Source organism: Culex pipiens, chromosome 2, assembly GCF_016801865.2.
Source record: "Culex pipiens pallens isolate TS chromosome 2, TS_CPP_V2, whole genome shotgun sequence".
Lineage (NCBI taxonomy): Eukaryota > Metazoa > Arthropoda > Insecta > Diptera > Culicidae > Culex > Culex pipiens.
This window is the reverse complement of record NC_068938.1, coordinates 15,119,500-15,144,116: the sequence shown is the minus strand read 5'-3', so window position 1 is coordinate 15,144,116 and position 24,617 is coordinate 15,119,500. Positions and strand designations below refer to the sequence as shown.

Genomic DNA, 24,617 nt, shown 5'->3' with positions numbered 1-24,617 from the left:
TTCAGCGCGTTCGGTATGTACAACGTGGGATGTTACTATAAGTTGTATGTATCACTTTATGACCGCCGTTGAGCTTCAGGACGGGATCGATTTCGCGTTGTACGTTTGTCGATCCTGTCTGGACGATTTGGACGAAGCCTACGAGTTCAAATCGAAACTGTTAAAGTCAGATTGTGAGGTGATCACTTGCTTGCTTAAGCCCTGGCAGAAAATGGACTTTGAAGACGGTAGTCCAGCGCTTTTGGTAGTCGATCTGTTCGCTGAAATAGTAGTAAAACCGGGTTGTACAACGAAACTTTGCTCCGTCTGCTGTCTGGAAGTTGAAACCAGTCTGTTGGCGGAGAAATGTGGTGGGTGTCAGCTGGAAATAAAAGATTTTAAACCGGAAACGATGGTAGCCGAAGAGGAGGAATCTTCACTAGGTGAAAACGATTACTATGATGACGCGGCTGGAGATGTTAGTGATATTGAGATAAAATACGACATCATTGAAAGTTTCAGCAGTGATGAAAGCGAATCGGAATCGGTTCCCGCAAGGAAAATACGTAGAACGAACAAGGACAATCCCAAGAAACCGAAACCCACTCCAAAGAACCGGATTTGCGAGAGACAAGCTATCGAAAAACTGTTTGACGTTGTCCTTGTCTCGTCGGATGGTCCCTTCTTGGAAGTGCGACGTAAAGGTCCTGTTTGCTGTGGATGCATGGAGTTTTTCCTCACAGAGGACGAATACCACGAGCACATGAAACGAGATCATCCCAAGCAAGAAGATCAACAGGAGCCGCATATTTGCCAGTTTTGCCACTTTAGCTTTGAAACCGCTTTCCACCTGGAGATGCATAAGCGACGAATGATGACAAAGATTTACTTCTATTGCACGGCGTGCAAAGTTCTTCTATTTTCTCGAGCCATATACAAACAACATAAGATATTGAAGCACACTTCGGAGCAAAACGAAACGGAGGCAGAGGGAAGGTATGCGATCGAGAACGAAGTTCGTTACGAATGCTGCGTCAAAGGCTGCAACGTGATGCGTTCGTCAAAGGAACTGCTGGATAAACATCTCGACGCAACCCACAAACCCGAACCGGAAGAGCCCAACATGTGTCGGTATTGCGCCCGGTCCTTCAAGTACCGGTCCGACTACGAGCTACACGTGGAGAGGCGACGCGATCGTCCCAAATACGTGTGCCGAATCGACGACTGTACGTACGAGTCCAATCGCAAGCGAACGATCGTTTCGCACTGTACAGCCAAGCAGCACATCAAGCCCATCCGAGTCGGCATGAAGTCCGCCCGAAGGGCCAACATGAGCGCTCCGGATTTGAAGCATTTCGTCGTCGTTGAAACGATCGGTGATCGACTCGACGTTCTGAAGTGCATCGCAGCGGCGTGCTGCAATTGTACTCTGTTTTTCGATACGCAAGACGAACTGCGGAAACACGTGGCGGACGATCACTCAGTCAAAGGTGATAGTTTTGAAATCCCACTAAAATGTTTAGATAATATAATCATTTTATTGAACTTTTTCAGACTCGCTTCCCTTCCGGTGTCAAGCTTGCAACAAAGGATTCTCGAAACAGCTCGTTCTCGTTCGACACAACAACGAACACAAAGAGAAGCGCTACTACTACTGTCGGCCGTGCAAGGCGTTCATTTGGGACTTCCGGCTCGTCGATCATCACAACGTGGACGCACATGCCAAGGAAGACGCGATCGCAGATGATCGATTCGAGCAGACCACCAGTGCCTATCAGATTTGCTGTGGCTGTGACAAGCAGTTTGAAACGGAGCAGGAACTTGCAGATCACCGGAAGCGAGATCACCTGGGGGTGAAACAAGTTCCCAAACTGCTTAGAAGAAGAACATGCGAGCATTGTCACCGACGTTTTCGAAGTGTGCGAAAGTTGGAGGAGCACATCGAACAGTACGAGGAAAAGGCAGTCTACAAGTGCAAGGTAAGCTGAATGATTGGAACATTTATGAACGTTTTTATAATCAATTTATCTGAAATTGCAGAAAGGTGATTGCACCTTTGAAAGCATGTCTCGTGTTGCAATTGTCAAACATGTAGGTGGGAAGACCCATTTCGACTCAAGTGGACGTAAAAAGTATCAGCGAACAGCCAAAAGTCAAGCTCAACCCAAGCGAACAGTCAAGATTGCGTGCTGCGTCTGTGGAGTGCAGCAAGCTTCCGAGGACGAGGTGATCGAGCATGCAAAGCGCGATCATGAAGATAAGATCGCCGTTTCGGTGCAAAAGTACAAAGATCATCCGCACAAATGCCCCGTGTGTTACAGGGGGTTCAAAACTGCGGCGAAACTGCTGTACCATCGAAGCCACCTGATGCGGCACTGCAAAAATTGCCAGAAACAATTTGGCTTGACCGAGTTGGAAGCGCACTTGGTCGAGTGCAACAAGGCTTCCGTAACCATGTGCGATCTATGCGGCATGGAGTTTGCAAATCAGCGGACCTTGGAACTGCACAACCTCCTCAAGCATCAACAGGGGTCGGTGTTGCAGGTGTGTCCGGTGTGTGGCAAAAGTCTGTCCCAATCCGGAATGTGGGCCCATCTGGCGGCGCACGAGAACAAGCGGCTGTGGAAGTGCGAGCAGTGTCCGTTGAGCTTCAACTACAAAGCGATTTTCGACAGGCATCAGCTGATACACACTGGGGAGAAGCAGTACCAGTGTCGTTACGGGTGCTCGAATCGCTATCGGGCGCCGGGGGATCGGGTACGTCACGAAAACCAGAAACACCTGGGCAAGCTGCCGTTTGCGTGCCAGCTGTGTCCGGAAAAGTTTGTGCGTGAGCGCGATCTGCGCCTGCACGAACGGAAGCACACCGGACTGAGGCTGTATCCTTGTGCCACGTGTGAGGCGAGCTTCGATAAGCAAAGCGAGCTGAAGGATCACATTCTGGAGTGTGGATGTTGATTTGTTGTTTGAATTAACGTTTGACGTTTGAATTTGATTAGATTTTGGGTTTTGTTTTTTCGAAACTTCAGTTTTACTCTTTATCTGATTGTCTGCGCTATTGAAAGAAATTCCTTCCAACCAACGCAACACTCAATTCCAAAACTTTCTAATTTTCTGTCTTATTTTTTTCCAATTTGCCAATAGTGTTATTTACGTGCGCATGTATTGTGTGTACGTACACGAAAAAAAGTGAGGTTAAATTTTGTCCGACCAGCAAAATCAAATGGTGCGCTAGTGTGCGTACGCGAAACGTCATAAAGCTCTATTTCCGATTTTTTCATTCTGATAATGGCAATAATCGACATCGAGCTGCTCCACCAAGTCGACAAAACATGTAGATCCGACATTCCATAGTGAATGTCGGACCGACACTGAAACCGACATCGGCCGGCGCAACCAATCAAACCGGCAACACTGCTCGGTTTGACAGATGGAGCAAGGTATACCATCTCAAAACAAAAGTTGAAATGTTTTTGGTAAACGCGAAGCTCGTCCTAAATGAGTGATAATTCCGAACTTTGCAACGATGGACCCGTGCTGCTTGGTGTGCCGAGCGTCGGAAGTGGACGAGCTGATATCGGTGGCCTGTGTGACGAGCACCGCACGCAAAACGATCCGGGAAATGATCGACATCTTCGTGGTAAGTTCCCGCACCGAAACGTGTCGAGCTGCCGACGATGTCACAAATCCCACCTTACAGAACGTTCGGGCCAACCAGCTGCTGCTCGAGCACGACAACGTCGTCGACCGGGAGTCCTGCCGACTGCCGGAGCTGGTGTGCGACCAGTGTCTGGTGCGTTTGGAGCGGGCTTTCCGGGTGTGGAAGCAGTCCCGGTCGGTTAGATTGATCCGGAAGTGTGACAAGGGGGCGGAGGAGCACTATCGGGCGTGCAGGGTTTGCGCCAAAGGGGACGCGCTGGTGTCGATGTTCGACTTTTGCGAGGGTCGGCGAGTTCAGATCGCGTCGATGGTCGAGTACGTGGTGAATCTGAGGGTTGCGAAGGGGGACCGGTTGCCACCGTACATTTGTGGGGAATGCTTGAAGGATTTGAACGAGGGTTACGGGTTTAAGAAGGATGCGTTGGAGTCGATAATGTACTTTCGCGATCAATGGTTGCATCCTTGGCAGAAGATGCAGTTCAGGGTGGATTGTCCGAGGAGGCTGGTGGTGGAGGTATCTAGCGAGGGTGTGCTGAGCATGGTGGATGGGACGACGGTCGTCACGTGTTCCGTTTGTTCGGCGAGGGTTCGTTCTGGACAGCTGAAGCGGGCTTGTAGCGGATGTCGACTCAAGTTTCGAAACTACGATGAACTTGCACAAAAGGTCGAGGAGCAGCGTAGGGTGGACGAGGTTGACTTGATGGACCTTTTCGACGGTATCGCTGATTACGACGAGGTTGTGGACAACGATATCGGGGATTTGATGAACGACGAAATGCTCGTGGAAGTTGAAAAGCTACCGGAGAAAATTGAGGCCCCTTCCGTTCCGAAGAAAGTCCGAAGTCCGAAGAAGCCTAGAAAACTGAAACTTATTTCGATCGTGACTAAAAAAAATGCTAAGGATAAGAAGGCACCGATTAAGAGACCCGCCGCCATCATTTCGATCGAAACTATTATCGAGTACAAGTGCTGCTTTGCGGGTTGCTCTCAGCACGGTGTCGTTAAGGATCTGCAGACACACTTCCAAGAAGCTCATTACCCTATACCGCTTGAGCCTATGCCGAGTCCGTTCAGCTGTCCCATTTGTAGAGCCACCTTCCAGGATGCAGACAGTCTGAAGGGCCACTACGGCGAGCCCTGTCCGCTGTACAAGTGTTCCCATCCGGTCTGTCCGTTTGCTACGAGATCGCATGAGTGCGCGTTGCGGCACATTGAACACATTAACGAAGAGAAGCAGCACGGATATCCGGCGCCGATCGACATTAAACACTTGGGCAAGTACTTCGTCGTCGATAAGCCGCTGGATGAGAACGGGTTTACGCTGAAACGGCTGCACGAGCGGTGCTGCTGGTGCGGGGAGCTGTTTATGGATGTTAACGAGCTGAAAGCCCATCGGGAGTTGATGCACGACGTGGTTAAGGGTAAGGTCTTTGTAGAAAACGGCGTAACTTTTTATATCTGGGTCATTCCAGGTCAACTGAGTACACTTCTGGACTCGACCTTCACCGATTTGGATCAAACTTGGAGGGAACGTTCATCTATCGATAGTTAACAGAAATCTCAAGTTTGGTGCTGATTGGACCATCCCTCTATTTTTGGCACCGCCCCCTTTTTTACGATTTTCTTAAAAACATCTTTATCTTTTAATCATAACTTTGCAACTATATAAGCAAAAGACTTTCTACAGATTGCATTTTATAAAAAAATGTCCAAGGAATTCGATAAAAATAAAATTTTAATCCTTGAACGCCCACTAATATTATATTTTAACGTTTTAAGTATTAAAATTCAGTTTTGACCAATTACTTACATTTTTATTTGTATTATTATATCGCCATCGTGTTCCCCGGACAATTTTACATAATAATCAATGTAGACCTCAAACTAAAATAAACTATTGGCGAGATACAGCGATTTTACTGAAAAAAGTTTGATTTTGCGCTGCACTCTGTCCTATGAATTCAAATCCGAAATAAGTTTCTCACATATAAAAACCGAACTATGCAGAATTCATTCCTTTTTGTTGAAAAGTACATCATGTACTTCCGAGTGCTGCGCAAAATCAAACTTTTTTCTGAAAAATCGCTGTATCTCGCCAATAGATTATTTTAATTTGAGGTCTACATTGATTATTATGTAAAATTGTCCGGGGAAGACGATGGTGATAAAATGAAACAAATAAAAATATAAGGAATTGGTCAAAACTCAATTTTAATACTTAAAACGTTAAAATATAATATAAGCGGGCATTTAAGGGTTAAAATTTTTTTTTTATCAAATTCCTTGAGCAATTTCCTATAAAATGCAACCTGTAGAGAGTATTTTGCTCATATAGTTGCAATGTTATGATTAAAAGAAAAACGAGTTTTTTAGAAAATCGTAAAAAAGAGGGCGGTGCCAAAAATAGAGGGATGGTCCAATCAGCACCAAACTTGAGATTTCTGTTAACTATCGATAGATGAACGTTCCCTCCAAGTTTGGTCCAAATCGGTGAAGGTCGAGTCCAAAAGTGTACTCAGTTGACCTGGAATGACCCATCTTCAATTTTTGTTGTCTTTTTAGCTCCCTTTCAGTGCGAAACGTGCAACAGGCCGTTCGAAGCGCGGCTGCCGTTGTCGCGGCACCGCCAACGGAGTTCACTCCGGACCCACTACTACTGTCGGCCATGCGAACGGACGTTCTGGGAGGTGGCCCCGTACAAGGTGCACAAGTATAGCGAGCACGTAACCGGACCCGAAGCGGCCAACGAGGCTGACCAGGATCAGTACGAGGCGGCGATTTGCTGCTGCGGTTGCGAGGAGACGTTCGAGTCTGCCGAACAACTTGAAGACCATCGCCGAGTGATGCACCCACCGGATGAGCTCCGGATAGGCCAACAGTTCCCTTGTCAGTCCTGTGGGAAGGCTTTCCCCTTGAACCAAAAGTTGCAGGTTCACTTGAGAAAGTACCAGAGCGGTCACCTCTACCGCTGTCTCGTGTTGGGTTGCGTGTTCAAGACCACAATTATGGCGAACATCAAGATCCACGTTGCGGGCGTAGCCCATAAGAACGCCCAGGGCAAAACTTTGACCATCCGGCGAGTGAACCCATCGACCTTTTACTGCTGTGTTTCGCGTTGCGAATTTGAGCATTCTTCGTACGACGAGATCGTCAAACATGTGGCCAGCGCCCACGAAGTACAGCGCCAACGGAACGAGGCACATTATTGCGACGAAGAGTCCTTCAAATGTGAAGCCTGCTTCAAAAAGTGTCCCACCGAACTGTCCTTCTTGAACCACAAAAATGGCAGAAAAGCGCTCTACTGCAAATACTGCAAAAATCTTCACCTGCGCGCTGAACTCGCAGCCCACGAAGCAATCTGTCCGAAGCGGGCCGAGTTTGTCTGCGAAGTGTGCTCCAAACGCATAATAGGAAAATTTCGGTTCAAACAACACATGCAGACGGATCACGCCATAGAAATAGTCCAACCCCCAAACGACAAACCCAAGCCCGTTGCCCCAACGCCCAAAGTGATCTGCACCATTTGCGGTCTGCTGGTCAAGAAGCACATCCTGGTCCACCACATGCAGTCAAAGCACGAGCAAAAACGAGCCTTCAAGTGTGAGCAGTGCGGCAGCCGGTTCAACGTGCTCCAGCTGTTGAAGACCCACCTCAAAAACGTACACTCCGCCGAGAAGCTGTACCCGTGCCGGCAGGACGGCTGCGAAAAGCGCTACAAACACGCCGGAGATCGCCAAAGGCACGAACAGATGGTGCACCTCGGGATCACGCCGTTTAAGTGCGACGTTTGCTCGGAGTCGTTTGTGCGCGATCGGGACTTGAGGTTGCACGCGAGGAAGCACACCGGCCGGAAGTTGTACGGGTGTGACCAGTGTGGGGCCGATTACGATCGGTTGACGGAATTTAGGGAGCATCAGCGGGTTTGTGGAAGTGCGGGAAGGATTGTTGGTAAAATAGGGAAGGACGAGAAGTAGGGGAAGTTTGTTGTAATATGAAATAAAATACATCTAATAAGTGGCAAAATTGTATCATTCAGTGTGAAATTTCCTCCAAACATGTAGGTAAATACACTCACGCACACTATCAAAACAAACGTTTAATAGTGTGTGTGAACTCCGTGTAAAAGGGGTGTCAAACTAAAAAGTGACCTTGTTCGTTTGACAACAGTTGGTGTCAAACCATCGGGTTTTGAGTTTAATTATAAAAGTCGACTTTGCTTTGACATTGACTTGAAAGTTGAAATGGGATTGAATCCGTACCCCGATTTTTAAATTTTTCAAAAACTGCAAGATAATATAGCTCGTGTTTCAGGGAACAACTTCACCCAAGAGTGCGAAATGATTGGTTCGCTCTGACGATTTTTATTTATGACAACGCACTTCAAAATTTCAACTTTTTTTCATAAAGTTCTCCTGGCAGCACTGCCAGCTTGCTTGCCCAGTTAACTTGGCAAATTTGGGATGCTTTGAGTTTTAAAATTTTCGTTTTATTTCGTGCTAGAATTGAATATTTTTAAATTTTCAGGTTTTGAATTTTGAGTATTGTGCAATTCTTTAATTTTTTCAGCCTATTTTTTTTAATATTGAAAATCTAGAATTATTCATGAGGCCGAATCTAAAAATGTAGAATCTTAAAATACCGAAAATGTTTGGCTCAGAATGAAGTAAAACAGAGTAAGAAGCCATAACCATAATCATTTAATAAACAGTAATCATGAACGAATTCGATAAAAAATCGAAGTGTGTACAATTAAAAAATATAATTCGACGGTAACATTTCAAAAGGCATCATGTACATTTTGACACTTTCTGGGTTATTGCATATTCTGAAAGTACTCCTAATAAGCTACCTCTCCACCAAAAATGAGCAAAAGTTACTTCAGTAAAGTCTGTTTAATAATGATTTTAAATAAAGTAACATAAACAAAATCTCTGCCATCAGCAGTCCCTGTTTATATAGCCCTGTCAACCTGTCAAACAAAAGACTACATAAACCTCGTGACAAAAAAAAGCAACATGAACAAAGCGCCATGTACATTCGGCGAAGAAAAACGAATCATAACAAAGCGTCCCCCTCAATGACAGCAGGGTGATATAGACGTTGGTGATTTCAAAAGAAGTTATGTTTGTTTTTCTCAAATAAAATTACGGAAATAATGTTTTATTGAATTTGGATGATCAAGTATCAATAAAAGCAACGTTTTTCATCGTTTGTTATCATTAGAACATCTTATTTTGCTTTTATATTAAAATGGGAATTGAAAATGGATGCTCAACTTTCAAATGCGTTTTTCTCAAAACGCATGGTTTGTACATGATACTTTTTGAAATGTTGGCGTCGAAATCATGGCAAAAAATGTATTTTTTTCAGATTTTTTATATTTTTACTTTTAACATCAAATTTGAGTACTGCGACCCCATTTTAGTGAAATTTGAATATTTGATTGCCTTTTAAATTAAAAAATGATTTTTTTTCAATGTATCAGCACCGCCATCTTGAATTTATAAATTCTAAATCATTTTTGGGTAATTTATGGGTAATACTTAAACTCGCCAATCAAAAATTGGACAACGAAAAAAATATTTTTTTTGTGGTGATTCGATTACCCGAAGTGAAATTTTTCCGAGGCCTTCGGATAATCGAGTCTGGACTGTATTTAAAAATTCAAAAATACATACATTCAAAATGTTATAACTTGGAAATTTAAAAATAAGAATTCAGAAATCTAAAAACTAAGAAAATAAAAATTCTAAAATTCAGAAAAAAAAGAAATCTAGAGGGTTGAAAAAATTACACACAGTTCGTACTCGATTATTCAGATTCTATGCCAAAATTTTATTCCGTAATCGAATCACGATGTTTTTCCCAAATAAAAAAAAATCGAAGAATCGAGCGAAGGATTTTAACACCAACATTACAATACTGGTATTGTACGTTTCTTTCAAAGGTACACGCCGCGCGGCATTTCAGAACGTGCCGTAGACATTGTTGCCAGCGATTTTCTGCACTTTTGGTGCAATTAAAAACATATCTGCCAACAATGCCAGGCGATTCGAAGAAGAAGATCAACAAAAACAAAACGTGCAGTATGGGATTTGACAGCGCGCATTTGCCGAAAGTGCGGCGCGTCGTTCCGAGGCTGGTTTGCCGCGTGTCTTTCTCGGGAATACGGGCAATACTATTGCGCGGTTTGAGAGGGTGACGAGCGGGAATTCCCGGGAAAAATTTCCCGGGAAATAGACCATTTTTGGACCTCTCGATTCCCGGGAAATTTGGTCGAGAGTCCCGGGAAATTTTATACTTATAAAAATCGAAGCAAAATGTTATAAACTAATCAGAAAAATATTTGAAAAATTCGAAATGGTTTAGGTTTAGAACATTGGATGTTAACTTGTCGTACGTTCCAATAACTATAATTGAGAGAAGCCCAAAAAATGTGGACCCTAAAATTTACCTTAACCCTTTCCGGCCTGATGGGTCATATATGACCCAAAAATCAAAATTTTCAAAAGTAGTCTATAATTTTCGTATGGTCCTCAGGATCATTTTCCCATCATTAACTAAAAAAATATTTTTTTGAAAATTCAGGCCTGAAAGGGTTAAAGCATACTTTGCAGTTACATCCCAGAAATTAAATATAATGTTTATTTTTTATTTTTGGTTTATTATTTGTAATAGGGAAAACCCTTTTCAAAATGTTCAATTCCCATATCCTCTCTTAAGCATAGCTATTTCATTGTTGATGTCAATAGGTCATTTTGTGTTTCGCATCAACCTCAATATTAGAATATATTTTGGAAGAAAAAACTCTGGCAATATGTAAAGATTGCCTCAATCTTTGTTAAGGTCCGCCAATTGTGAACAATCGGGTTTTCCTGATAAATGTAAATATTTTTTCAATGAATATTTTCAGTTGACCTTAAACAAGAAAAAAATCAATTTCAAATTGTTGTTTTGAGCTGTTATGTATCATATTGCAAAATACCGATACTGGGAAATTATATATTTGCTATATTTTACTTCCCAAAATTATAATAACAAGTGCTTGCAACAACTTTTGAAAAATCTCTGTGTGCGAATTAAGACTCGTAAACACTTTAAACTACAATTTTGAGTCCCAAAAAGCTCAACAAACGATCTTGTATTTGCAGATTCAGAAAAAAAGGTCTAAAGGTTGAAATAGTTCCTTGAAATAATTAGGCTACCTAAATTAACGTTTCTTATAATAAGTATGAATTATTAGTAACTGAATTCATTGAAAAGAAATAAATTTATGACTTTTCCTTTTTCAATTATTGGCACTATTGGCATAGTTAAAAAAAACTCCCGGGTCCCGGGAATTCCCGGGAAATGGCCAAATTCAACTCTCGATTCCCGGGAAATACAAAATCTCGAGAATCGTCACCCTCTACGCGGTTTTGACATTTCGGGCGTGCACCGATCGTAACTAGAATCCCATTTAGGGTCTCTATTCGTAACGCGATCTTCGCTTTAAAATCAAGCCAAGTTTTTTTTAATTTTCATTTTTTTTCTGAAATTTTTGATTTTTTAAAATTTTGCATTTTAGAATTCCGAAATGACTAATATTTTAAAACTTCTTAATTTTTAATATAAAATTATTATTAAATTTTTTTGTAAATTTTGCTATCTCAAATCAAAAGTCTCTTTCTGGAGTTTTTTTTTTGTGAAAAGGTCCAATAAACCAAATTTTCAGTTTTTGCTTTTTGGGTATTTTTGAAACCGCCTTGAGTCAGGGGTATTAAAAAACACCCAAAAAGCAAAAACTGACAATTTGGTTTATTGGACCTTTTAAAAAAAACTCCACAATTTTTACTAAAATCAATCGTAAAGAAAAACTGGCAACACTGTCAACCCCAAGCGAAACGTCACCGACATTGACCGCGACTACGCGTGTAAACAATCAGGCTGCAGCAACTGGGGATCGAAAGTCAGCGTTAAATTTGGGACCGGAAAATGGAAGACCTGTGCCGCATTTGCCGCTCCGCCGAGGTGGACGAGCTGATTTCGGTATCCTGCACGGTGGCCTCGCAAAACCGAACCGTCGGCGAAATGATCATCGCCGTGATGGTGAGTTGTTTTGGAGTTTTGAGTTCGACGCTCCCAGTGAGAAATTTTTGATCGACTTATTTTGGTATCCCCGACAGGGTTTGCGCTTCAGCCTGACACAGTACGACCGCATGCACCGGGTGCCGGGTCAGCTGTGCGATCGGTGTCTGGCGCGGTTGGACCGCGCGTACGCGATATGGAAACGGTGCCGGTTCGCGAGTGGGTTGGCACGGTGCAAGAAGGGCGAGGAGGACGGGTACTTCCGGTGTCGGATTTGCGCGTCGGGTGACGCCGACGAGCTCATCTCGGTGACGTACGTGTGCAAGGCGTGGAACGTCCAGATCGTGACGATGGTGTACGAGCTGACGGCCATGCGGTACAAGGAGGGTGATGGTCTGCCGGCTTATGTTTGCGCGGAGTGTTTGAAGAGTTTGGGTGTGGCGTACGAGTTTCGGCGGGATGCTTTGGAGTCGGCGAAGGCATTTGAGGGGGCGTCGATTGACAGGTATCCGTGGCAGGCGATGCAGTTTCAGGTGGATCAGCCGGAACGCTTGGTGGTTGATTTGGCGAGTGAAGCCCAGTTGGATATGAAGGGTGGCGTCTATTGTTCGGTTTGCAGGGCGGTGATTGCCGCTGAGGAGTTGGAGAAAACATGCGCAGGATGTATGCTGGAGTTTAGCAATTACGACGCGATTGTTGGGAAAATTGCCAACTATGGCAAGCGTGAGATCAAAACGGAGAAGGGTATGGATGACGGACCGGCTTACGAATCGGTTGATGAAGTCGAAGTTGACGAACAGTCGAAGGCAATCGAGGATGATTTGAGCGAATTCGTACAATTTAAGCAAGAAGATTCGCCGCTGGAGTCCAGTGATGAAGCCTATCTACCAAAGACCATTAAGCCACTTCAGAAGACAAATTTCCACATCGAGAACACGGTAGAATCCGTTTGCTGCGTGATGGGTTGCGTTTGGACCGGATCGCAGGGTGAGCTGCTGTGGCATCGGAAGCACCTGCACTCGGATTTGGCCAAATTAAAGTCGGAAAGCCAACTGATGTGTCGCTACTGTGACAGATCTTTCCCAAGTTTGGGCCAATTGAACAAGCATTGCGACCGGAAGCGGTCCATTTTCAAGTGTCTCTTCAATGAGTGCACGTTTACGGCGAAAAATATGGGCGGAATCGTGCTTCATTACGCGAAACACGGGTCGGATAAACCGGCCATTGGTCCTCCGGTGATTGAAGCCCATCAAGCTGAAAAGCACATCGCGACGGAACACATTACGGAGTACGCATGCTGCGTTACGGATTGTCACCAAACTGGAACCATGGACCAGATACAATCCCACTACAACAGAATTCATCCGGATGGGATGGAGTGCAGAAACGGGTCCTATTACTGTCAGCACTGTGAGCGAACTTTCCCAGATACGGACACTTTGCGGCACCACTTTCAACGGGAATCGACGATGTACAAATGTACCATCGATGGATGTTGCCTTTCGAGCAAGGTGAAGCAAATCCTGATCAATCACTGCACGGGACCACACCAGAAAGTGTTCAAGATCAAGCCGGTCAACACCCTTCGGCCAAAGGTCACTCCCCGTCCCGACTTGAAATGCTTCAAAGTGGTCGGTTGCGTGGACGACTGCATCGACGTGCTCAGCCGGAAGGGCGAATGGTGCTGCACCTGTCACAAACTGTTCGCCTCGGAAGATTATCTGCGCCAACACCGGGACACAACACACCCCGTCCAACCACCGTCGATGTTCGAAGATCAGCACCCTTTCCTGTGCATGCAATGCAACGCTGGTTTCTCCGACGCAAACGCCCTCACGGAACACGTGGCTAAAAATTCTCAACAGAATCACTACTACTGTCGCGGCTGCAAGTACATCCTGTGGGAGGGACGGGAGCTGGTCAAGCATCGCTACCTCGTTCACGGCCAACCTGCGGACGGCGAAGACGACGAAGTAGGCCGGCTGTTCGACGAAGAACCGATGGGGCCGTTCCGGTGCTGTGGCTGTACGTTGATCTTCTACTCGGAAGCGGAACTGATTGAGCACAGGCAGTTGCAGCACGCGACCGTCGAGTCTGTGGCGACGTCGTTTCAGTTCCAGTGTGAGCACTGCCATCGCGTGTTTGACAAACTGGCGTTGTTCCGGGAGCATCAGGACAAGTTCCGGAATTTGCTGTACCGGTGCAAGGTGGGTTACACAAATTTCTTTAATAAGCCCTTTTTCCTTTAGATTGATATTTTGTTTTAATCTTTAACGGAGCACATCAACCAGAACTTTTGCAACAAGATATTCGTTACGGACATTTTTGTATCTTCAAAACTATGGGAACTTTCAATATAATTTTTGATTCATCACCTAAAATACTATCTTCAACTCAACATACAACAGAGATTAATTATTTTTACAATCAAAATGTTGCAGTATTGGGTCTGTAAGTTTAGCAATTTTTGAATAAAAAGATAACAACTTCCTTGGTTGCTGTGCACCCTTAAGAAAATATTAAAAATAAATATTATTTTTTTCTTAATTTACTAGAATTAGGGATTTAAAATCTTAGAAATTTTCAATTTCAGAATTTTAGAATTTTGGTATTTTAGAACTCAACAACATTTTAAAATCTTCAAATCGATACATCTGTGCTCTCTTTTGATAATTAGATAGGACAACCAGCAAGCTTAGTACAAGAGAGCAAAGAGGCATCGAAATGCCTGTTTTTTTTAAATTTTGGAAAAAACTGGATTTTTTAATTATACAGTGTTAGGATTTTGGTGCATGCCAAGGGTGCATGATACTGATGATACTCGTCGGTTGACACACCTAGGCGAGGAACATCCCGGAAAGAGCCCAACTACATCCGTAGTGCTGTTTGGACAAAACAGCATGGCTCTGGTTCCTTGCAAGTGTCCTATTTTCTTACCTCCACGTTGGCTTGGTTTAGTCATCATGATGACAAGGTGTAACCTAGCTGGTGGCCTGTAGAAACGACTCGTAAACCTTTGACCAGCGAGAGTCAGAGTAGAGACGGCTAGAAGAAAGGGGCGCGTCAATGTGGGAAAGGAAAGTAATTTGTGATTGTAGACGGTATTGTTTTGATTCGCAGTATGTTGAGCCAACTGCTGTGGATGTACCTGAGCATCGCAGAACGGGGTTTCTCTTCTTTCCATTTCAGCTAACAGCTATCTTCTGTTTATTTTGTTTCACTGATTTTCTAAAACGGCTTCTGCTTACTATCCTCCGTTTGATTTCGATTTTACTTATTTGATTCTCTTATTTCTAAACGCTTTTCCACTCTATTTTACCAATTGATGCTGCTGTAACAAACTGTCTGCTTTCCCTTAATTTGGCAGCGATGTCAATTTTGTTTATCATGTGCCTTTTCTTTATTTATCTATTCGAATAATTTCTCATCTTCCATGTAAATTGCCCTCAATACAATCTAAGGTTGTTTGTTACCTCTATTTATTAACTATTGTTAATTTCTTTATCTACTTCATAAATTACTATCTTTCTTTTACTTTTGATTCTTTACTTAGTATATTTCCTTCACTGTCCATTGTTTTGAAACTTCACCTTTTTCTTATGCAAGGTTGGAGCCCTTACTCAATTTATGGAATGATTAAAGGATTAACACAAACATTACTATTGTACTTTTGGTAAACTTTTATAACATGCTTAGGACCAAAAATTGTAACAAAACACCGCGACAAAAGAAATAGCAACATATAAACACGACTCAACACTAGGAAAGATTTCAGGAGAAAACAATACACAGCATAATAACAACTGGTTTTTGAATTCAAACTAAAAATAAAACAGTTTTTGCTTTAATGAAAATTGGTATAGGCACACTTTAAATGGTTAGGCGCTTATACTTACATCAAACCCTGCGCAATGTACCACCCCCGGCCGAGTTAAAATGCGTAACCGGAAAAGAAGGTGTGCATGCCTGGCACGAACACTCAAAGCGTGTTCTAGCGTGCTGCTCGTACTGACTCAGAGCAAGGGTGAGATGTAGGTGTAAGGGCAGTGCGTGTTCGTCGGGAACCTAGTGCATAAGATCGGTCAAGGCCCGTTCTTACACTGAAAATTGCGAATTGCGAATTGCGAATATACAGTGTTAGGATTTTGGTTTTTTAGAACTTACCAATTTTATCATTTTTAAAACAACAACTTAAAATTCAAAATTTTAAACTTTTAGATATATGTAACGCTTTTAAATAAAAAATAATTATTTATTAAAATGATTTTTATGTTGTGATTCTTTTAAATTTTGAATGGTTGATATATATTTTTTTTAACTAATATGTTTAAGAATTAAAATCTGTTTTTACAGCATTGGAATTATAGATTCTGAAAAGCTAAAAAGATTTTTGTTTTCTTTTTTTAAATTTTGGAATGGAGCATTTCCATTCGAGCAGTTTTTGCTTTTTTCTGCAATGTATTCTTTATGGGAGAACTGTCATTTCTACCACTCGAATCCGGTGCTCCATTGTTGAAACTCTTGATTTTTTGTACAGAACTAAGAAGTTTTGAGGATCACTGTATTTTTTGCATTTTATCTAATTAGGAAAATCCTAGAATCCAGAATTAAAAAATTGATAATTTAAGAATAAAAAAATCTAATTTGAGAAATTTTGATTTTTGGATTTATCATATTTTCAGTGATTTGAAATGTTGTAATAGGGTGCATTTTTTTTTAAAGAATTGGTTGGTGAAAAAATTTGAACTTAGAAATTCAACTTTTTTGTGAATTATAAAATTGTAGCGTAACAAAATCTTAGATTTAAAGAGTTTTGAAATTTTGGAATTCTGGAGTCTTGCAAACGTTTATTTTTTTTAATGATGATCTGAAACCTCTAAATCATAAAATAAGTCTTGTCTTTCTTTTAAAAAATATTCAAACATTCAAACCTAATCAGAAACATGCTTTCTCTTTCTCTCGAAAGTTATTTAGAATGCGATTTGTAGCGATTTTTTTTGGTTGACCGCTCGATATCAAGCCAACATATTTTGCAGGGACTTGACTGTGACAGCTATTTGTTTTCATCAGGAAACCACCATGCTGCTATATGGTGATACTCTAACGAGGAGTTTGCGAATTTTGAGTTTAATCATAGTTTTTTTTTTTTTCATTTGGCCTAGAATCCAGAAATTAAAAATAACAATTTAAAAAAAACTAATTTGAGAAATTTTGAGTGAGGTACGGATTATCATATTTTCAGTGATTTAAATGTTGTAATAGAGAATTATAAAATTTTGGATTGTCAATTGTGGATTTTTTTTTATGTACACCGGTAAAAAAAAACGATTTAAACCCATTTCTGATCATTTTTGATGAATTTGTTTGCAAAATACATATAAGAATTAAAAACAGTTTTAGAATTAATTTTTTTAAATCTCAAGGTAATTAAAAAAATCATAATTTTAAAATTATAGAATTGTTAGTGTAAATATAAAACTGTAAAACGTCAAAATTTGCTTTTCTATTTGTTTTATATTTTAGCTTTTTTTTATTCAAAATATTTTATAAATTTCTGAGATTTTAAAAAAGTGTCCAAGTGGTTTATGGATGGTCCTTATTTTTGAAATTGAATTATGGAATTAAAAAAAAAATCGATTCTCCCTGGGCTTTGCCATAATGAGTGTCATAGGTTTGATGCTTGTTTGGCAAAGAGTATAATTTGATTCGATGTGGAATTAAAATCGAAGTGTTCAGTATATTGCTGAAGCTTCCATTTTTACACATGGACACCACTTCATGCTGCGAGAACCCACTTTGGCGCAGTCTCAGGGCTTAATCGATGGCCGGTAAGCTGTCATCGAGACAAGGAGGTTCTCCGATAGTGGAAATATCACATTTGTACAATGAACATATGTGATTTTTCCCTATCTTAATGTGGGTGTCAGGTTAGGACGCGGGTTTTTAAAAAAATAGTTTTTGTAGAATTTAGGATTTTAACTATAAATATCAACTTTTAATACTTTGCCTTTAGTTATTTAGGGACAAAATTAGTAACAGTGAATTTAGTAATTCTATCAGAATCGGTGATTTTCATTCAAGTAGCATAAAAACCATTATGATTTGTCAAAATTTCCGTAGAGTCTCGATCAATCAATAGTGAAATCGGACTAAATTCGTTGATCTGTTGAACTAACGGTTGTCGGATTATGATTGTATCGACCATTGTTGCGAATCGAGGATCTACTGGAATTCTGACGATCAAATGGTCGTCTCTACTTAATTCACGACTTGTAAAATATGAACTGTTATTCATTTTTTTTTTGTTTTTTGAAAAGAAGCCAGACAGGTTTTACAAGAAACGTTTTTTTTTGGCTATTAATTAAAATGTCGGGGATTTGAGATAAGAGTAGCTTTCGGATAGCTTGCTTTAAATCTTGTATTCAATTCAAGTTAGGTAGTTATCCGCAAATGAATATTTGGACTTATATGAATAATTGAACATTTTGGACTTATGAATAACACACAACTGTGCATTTATTCTAGAGTCAGATCCATACAGCGTCAGTGTTTATTTGGTCGAAGTGTACTAATTCATTGGCAGATCTGATTCTAGTTGTAATGTACGACAAGACTACTGACGGACGTGACAGGACGAGGGCCCAGTTTAGAGGTTTCAACATCAACGATGTGCGGCTGGACCACCCTCCCAAAAAAAAAAAAAAATAATAATGTTTAAGAATGATAAAAAATATTATTTATTTTTTCTTACTTTACTAGAATAAGAAATTTAAAATCTTTTTAATTACAATTTTTAATTTCAGAATATTAGAACTTTGGTATTTTAGAACTCAACCACATTTTAAAAATTTCAAATCGATGTCTCTGTGTTCCTTATGCTAACTAGATAGGAAAACCAGCACAGAGGCATCGAATGTCTTTTTTTTTAATTTTGGAAAAAAACTGCATTTTTGAATCATACAGTGTTAGAATTTTGGAATTTTAGAACGTACCAATTTTTGCATTTTCAAAACAACAACTTAAAGTTCAAAATGTTAAACTTTTAGATATACAGTACTTGTTCGGTAACTGGGCTGAGAACGTAGCCCAGTCACCGAATGCTGCTCGCTAACTGGGCTGAACGAATAATAACGAGGGAACCACCGATGCATAAAATTTCCCTGTTGAAATATAAAAGTTTCTCAAATTTATTTACAATGCTTACTTTTTATATTTCTTTAATTGTGACATGAAATTAAGTAAAAGTTGGATAAAAGTTTTTTTTTATTATTGAACATGATTTTTGCATCAATTAACCCCTCGGTCATTTCGGTTTGTTTTGGTTTTTTGACGTTTGTCTGCCTTTTAACTGGGCTACGGCCCCGTTTTCGAGCGCCCAGTTAACCCTTTCCCGCCCAGAGCAAAATCGAGATTTTTTTACGTTTTTCTATATTACTCGTAACTGGATCGACCAAATTAGATGAAATTTTATTGGTTATAAGTTAACATTCTATATAAACTAATGCAGGTCGAACCAGGGTAAAAAATGCATGGTTCCAGAGATATTAAATTTTGAAGACAAAATATTGTGGTGCTCTGGAGTAACCATGGGCGTTAGAGGTTTAAAAAGCAGCCCAGTTACCGAACAACTACTGTAACGCTTCTAAATAAAAAAAATATTGAAATGATTTTTATGTTGTGATTTTTTTTTTAATTTTGAATGGTTGATATACATTTTTTTAACTAAAATGTTTAAGAATTTAAAATCAGCTTTTAAAGCATTGGAATTGTAGATTCTGAAAAGTTAAAATGTCTTTTTTATTTTATTTTTTATTTTGGAATGGAGCATTTCCATTCGAGCAGTTTTTGCAATGTATTCCTTATGGGAGAACTGTCATTTCTACCAATCGAATCCAGTGATTTTTTTTTTAGAATTATCAAAAGGTAATTTAAGAATAAAAAAATCTAATTTGAGAAATTTTGATTTTGATTATCATATTTTCAGTGATTTGAAATGTTGCAATAGATTTAAAGAGGTTTGAAATTTTGGAATTCTGGAGTCTTGCAAACGTTTATTTTTTTTAAAATGATGATCTAAAACCTCCAAATTAGAAAATAAGTCTTTCTTTCAAAAAATATTCAAACATTCAAACCTCATCAGAAATATGCTTACTCTTTTTCTCGAAAGTTATTTATAATGCGATTTATAGCGATTATTTTTGGCTGACCGCTCGATATCAAACCAACATATTTTGCAGGGACTTGACTGTGACAGCTATTTGTTTTCATCAGGAAACCACCATGCTGCTATATGGTGATACTCTAACGAGGAGTTTGCGAATTTTGAGTTTAATTATAGTTTTTTTTCATTTGATCTAGAATCCGGAAATAAAAATTAACAATTTAAGAAAAAAAATATTTTCGAGAAATTTTTAGTGCAACTAAACTATCATCATATTTTCAGTGATTTGAAATGTTGTAATAGAGAATTATAAATTTTTGGATTGTCAATTGTGGATTTTTTTATGTACAACGGTAAAAAAACGATTAAAAACCATCTCTGATCATTTTTTACAATTTTTGATGAATTTGTAGAATTGTATATAATATATAAGAATTAGGAATAGTTTTAGAATTTAATGTTTTTAAAATCTCAAAGTAATTAAAAAAATCAGAATTTTAAAATTATAGAATTGTTAGTGTAAATATCAAATTGTAAAACGTTGGCGTTTTGCTTTTTAAGGTGTTTTATATTTTAGCTTTTTTTATTCAACATATTTCGATGCCAACATTTCAAAAAACATCATGTACACATCATCATTTTTGAGAAAAACGCATTTGAATGTTGAGCATCCATTTTCAATTCCCATTTTAATATAAAAGCAAAATAAGATGTTCTAATGATAACAAACGATGACAAACGTTGCTTTTATTGATACTTAATCATACAAATTCAATAAAACATTATTTCCGTAATTTTATTTGAGAAAAACAAACATAACTTCTTTTGAAATCACCAACGTTTATATCACCCTGCTGTCATTGAGGGGGACGCTTTGTTATGATTCGTTTTTCTTCGCCGAATGTACATGGCACTTTGTTCATATTGCTTTTTTTTTGTCACGAGGTTCATGTAGTCTTTTATTTGACAGGTTGACAGAGCTATATAAACAGGGACTGCTGATGGCAGAGATTTTGTTTATGTTACTTTATTTAAAATCATTATTAAACAGACTTTACTGAAGTAACTTTTGCTCATTTTTGGTGGAGAGGTAGCTTATTAGGAGTACTTTCAGAATATACAATAACCCAGAAAGTGTCAAATGTACATGATGCCTTTTGAAATGTTACCGTTGATTTTATAAATTTCTGAGATTTCAAAAAAGTGTCCAAGTGGTTTATGGATGGTCCCTATTTTTGAAATTGAATTATGGAATTAAAAAAAAATCGATTCTAGAGTTCTAAGATCGTAGAATATAGAAATTATAAAATTCTAGAACAAAGATATTAAATAAAATTTTAATTGCAAAGATTTTAATGATTTTAGATTTTCGCATTATTTCATTTTCAGGTTTTGGAATTATCAAGTTGTTCTAATTTTTTGAATCTTTGAATTTTAGATTTTAGAATTGGTTTTGGAATATTTAGGGGTTTTGTAATTTGAGAATTTTAAAAACTCAGGATTTGAAAATTTGGATTTGTAAGCCACGATGCGCTACAACTTTAGAAAAAATATATTTTCCTGAATTTTGAGATATTTAGCATTTTTTTGTAATGACTTTAAAATTTAATTTTAATATAATAATTGTGGATTTGTGAGATTACATTTTTGATTTTTAAATTATTGAAAAGTTAATTTTTTTAAAGTTACAATTTTCAAAAATGTAGAATTTGAAAACTTATAATCAACGGTTTTTGAAATTATATTTGTATTAGTATTAGTATTTGTATTTTATTTTAAAAATATACCGAAGGTACACCTTTTTTGTATACATTGACTTAAATGATAAGGACCTTATGTTTCATTAAAACTAAAAACTTACAACTAAATTTAGAGGTGGGCAAAATCGCTCTTTTTTAGGAGCCGCTCATTTTCGTTCGCTCATTAAAAAGAGCCGCTCTTTTGAACGGTTCTTTCGCTCTTTTTCAAAATTTGGATGAAAAGGGTTTTTTTAAGAATCGTGTGATTTTATAAGTTATTTTACATTGGACTTTTATAAATTATTTGATTGGCAAAAAATAAAAATTAAAACGAGAAGATGCCCTCGAAAACCATAGGTCTTGGTATGATCTCTTTTCTATAAACACTAAAGTTTAATCGGACAAAAGGATATATATTTTCCAAAATCTCTAAACTATTCAGTAGATTTTTTGTAATATTTTACAAATTCTGCAATTTGAAATGCTCAAATTTGTATTCCGGTAAAACTATAATGTACAATCAGTTGTACAATGAAAGTTTTTTTGTTTTGTTTAGAAAATCATTTACTTTTGGGATTAATTTTTATAAGCTTTGAAATATTTGAAAATGCATTTTCAATTCATTTCAGTTTAATACTACACTTTTTTCGGAAATTCAATAAATTATATTCATAACAAAAATCATGCCATCTTAAACCGGAGTATAAAAAAGAACCGCGGTTCTTTTTTTGTGAGCCACGGTTCGTTCGCTCTTTTCATAGAACCGGCTCTTTGAGCGGCTCGCTCTTTTTTTGCCCACCTCTAACTAAATTAAAAACTAAAACGAAATAAACTAAAGAAATAAAAATGTCGATAAAACGACAAATTAATTGTTTAAGTAGAATTCAGTAATAAATTTAAGACTGATTATCAGCTGTGTATGTAGTTATAAAAGAGTGTGTAATACAAGGCATTGCTTAATCAAAAACCAAAACAAAACTCAAATTGAATTTTTTAAATGCTCCTTACACCTACGCTTGAATTCACTAAATGAAGTTATAGATTTTAAATTATGCGGCAAATCATTCCACAAACGTGCACCAACATTTTATAATTCTGGATTTTTTGACATTAAGATTGGAAGAGCACAATATTTTAGAATTTAAAATCGTCATTAAAATTACAAAACATCTCCTTTCCAGATCGCCGACTGCAACTTCCGCTCCGAGAAGCGCCTCACCATCAAGGAGCACGTTTCGCCCTTCGTCAGCCACAACCGCGTTCCACCGCCGGCCAACATTAAGCTCTTTCAGTGTTGCGTCGATGGTTGCTTTTTCGACGACGCCTCCTACTGGACCGTAACGAAACACGTGGTCGCATCCCATCCGGAGGTTCGAGCCGCCAACGCTGGCCAGTACCAAGGTTCCAAGTTCAGCTGCCAGGCGTGCGGTATGGGATTTGAGGTGAAGACCGCTCGGGATTACCACGTGAGACGTCGCCGTGACCAGCAGCAGATGGCGTGTGACCAGTGTCCGCGGGTTTTCGGGGGGAAAATTGCCCTTTCGGCGCACAAGATTCGCTACCATGGGAATGCCGCTCGGAAGGCCAACGAGCGGTCGATTTGCAACATTTGTGGCAAGCAGGTTTCGGTGTACAACATGAGGGCCCACTTGGACGTTCACAACGACGTCCGACGGTGGCGTTGCACGGAATGTCCGGCGGCTTTCAACTACAAAACGCTGCTCCAGAAGCATGCCTTTAGCCACAGTGGCTTGAATACGGCGGTTTGTCGGTACGGGTGTGGCAAAGCTTATCGCCAGACTACGGACCGGAATCGGCACGAAAAGTTGGTCCACCAGAGCGATCAACCGTTGCCTTACGCGTGTACCGAGTGCGACGCGTCGTTTGTGCGGGATCGGGACTTGCGGATTCATTCGCGGAAGCACACCGGGTTGAAGCTGTTTCCGTGCGAGCGGTGCGGGGCCAGTTTCGATCTGCTGCGAGAGATTGAGAGCCACCGGGAGGAGTGCGTTGGAGAGCAGCTGGAACCGGATATGGAATACGTTGAGGAGTATGTAGTTGCTGATTAGAATTACGGACATGCTGTTGGAAATAGATAGATTGTAGAAAATAGTGTTCAGTCTGTTTATTCTCTAGTGAAAATCATAAGAAAGGGCAAAATTTGGGTCAGAACAATTTTTTTTGAAAACTAGGTTCTTTGGGGAGAAAAATAAAAAGATTTAAAATATTCAAAAAGTTAGAATTAAAAAGATTAAAAAAGTTTATTCGTAACTTTTAACAACAATTAATAATCATCTTCAAAATTAAGAAATCAATAATTTAAAAATTCTTTAATAAAAAAAACTTCATAATTTCCTACATTTTAAAATTCCTAAATTCTTAAATACTTATATTATTAAATTCTCAAATTCTCAAATTCTTAAATTCTTAAATTCTTAAATTCATAAATTCTTAAATTCTTAAATTCTTAAATTCTTAAATTCCCTGGAGATGGAGCCACACGTTGCCGTCGTTTCAGGGCTACTTGCAAAGATGGTTTCCGATGTTGATATATATCACACATTTATTTTATATTTATATACTTGTGTTGATAGAAATCACAGCTTTTATAATATGTAAAATTGCAAGATATTGAATTTTTTTATTTGAATCTCAATATTCTTGTTCGTAAAATCTGTTAGGAACAGGTTTAAATCTGTTTGATAATAAGGGGGAAAAGTTAGTTTTTTTTGTAACTTTTTTTAGGTTGTTTCATAATTCCAGACTCCAGTTATGTGTAAGCCAGTTTAGTAATGCTATCAGAATCTCTGATTTCAATTGAAGTGGTATACTAACCATTCTGAACTGTCAAAAAATCCATAGAGTCTCGATCAATCAATAATGAAATGATATCGGCCAAAATTCGTTAATCTGTTGAACTAACGGTTTTCGGATTGTGGTTGTATCGACCATTGTTGCGAATCGAGGGTCTACTAGAGTTTTGACGATCAAATAGAGCCTAACATTTCAAA

The 24,617-nt window shown here is 39.3% G+C and overlaps 3 protein-coding genes across 3 annotated transcripts in view; 2 read left to right on the top strand and 1 right to left on the bottom strand.

The window, feature by feature from the left end:
* LOC120420491 (trithorax group protein osa-like) overlaps positions 1–24,617 on the bottom strand; it is a 111,325-nt gene that overhangs the window by 69,468 nt on the left and 17,240 nt on the right. The gene's annotated exons all lie outside the window — the stretch shown is intronic.
* LOC120420506 (zinc finger protein 420-like) lies at positions 3,294–7,662 on the top strand. Its single transcript, XM_039583559.2, has 3 exons — positions 3,294–3,619; positions 3,680–5,060; positions 6,202–7,662. The coding sequence occupies exons 1-3, from the start codon at positions 3,506–3,508 to the stop codon at positions 7,611–7,613; spliced, it is 2,907 nt and encodes a 968-aa protein (XP_039439493.1). The 5' UTR covers positions 3,294–3,505; the 3' UTR covers positions 7,614–7,662.
* Positions 11,523–23,721, top strand: LOC120420505 (zinc finger protein 91-like). Its single transcript, XM_039583558.2, has 3 exons — positions 11,523–11,727; positions 11,805–13,913; positions 22,788–23,721. Exons 1-3 carry the CDS (start codon positions 11,614–11,616, stop codon positions 23,673–23,675), a joined length of 3,111 nt encoding a protein of 1,036 aa, XP_039439492.1. The 5' UTR covers positions 11,523–11,613; the 3' UTR covers positions 23,676–23,721.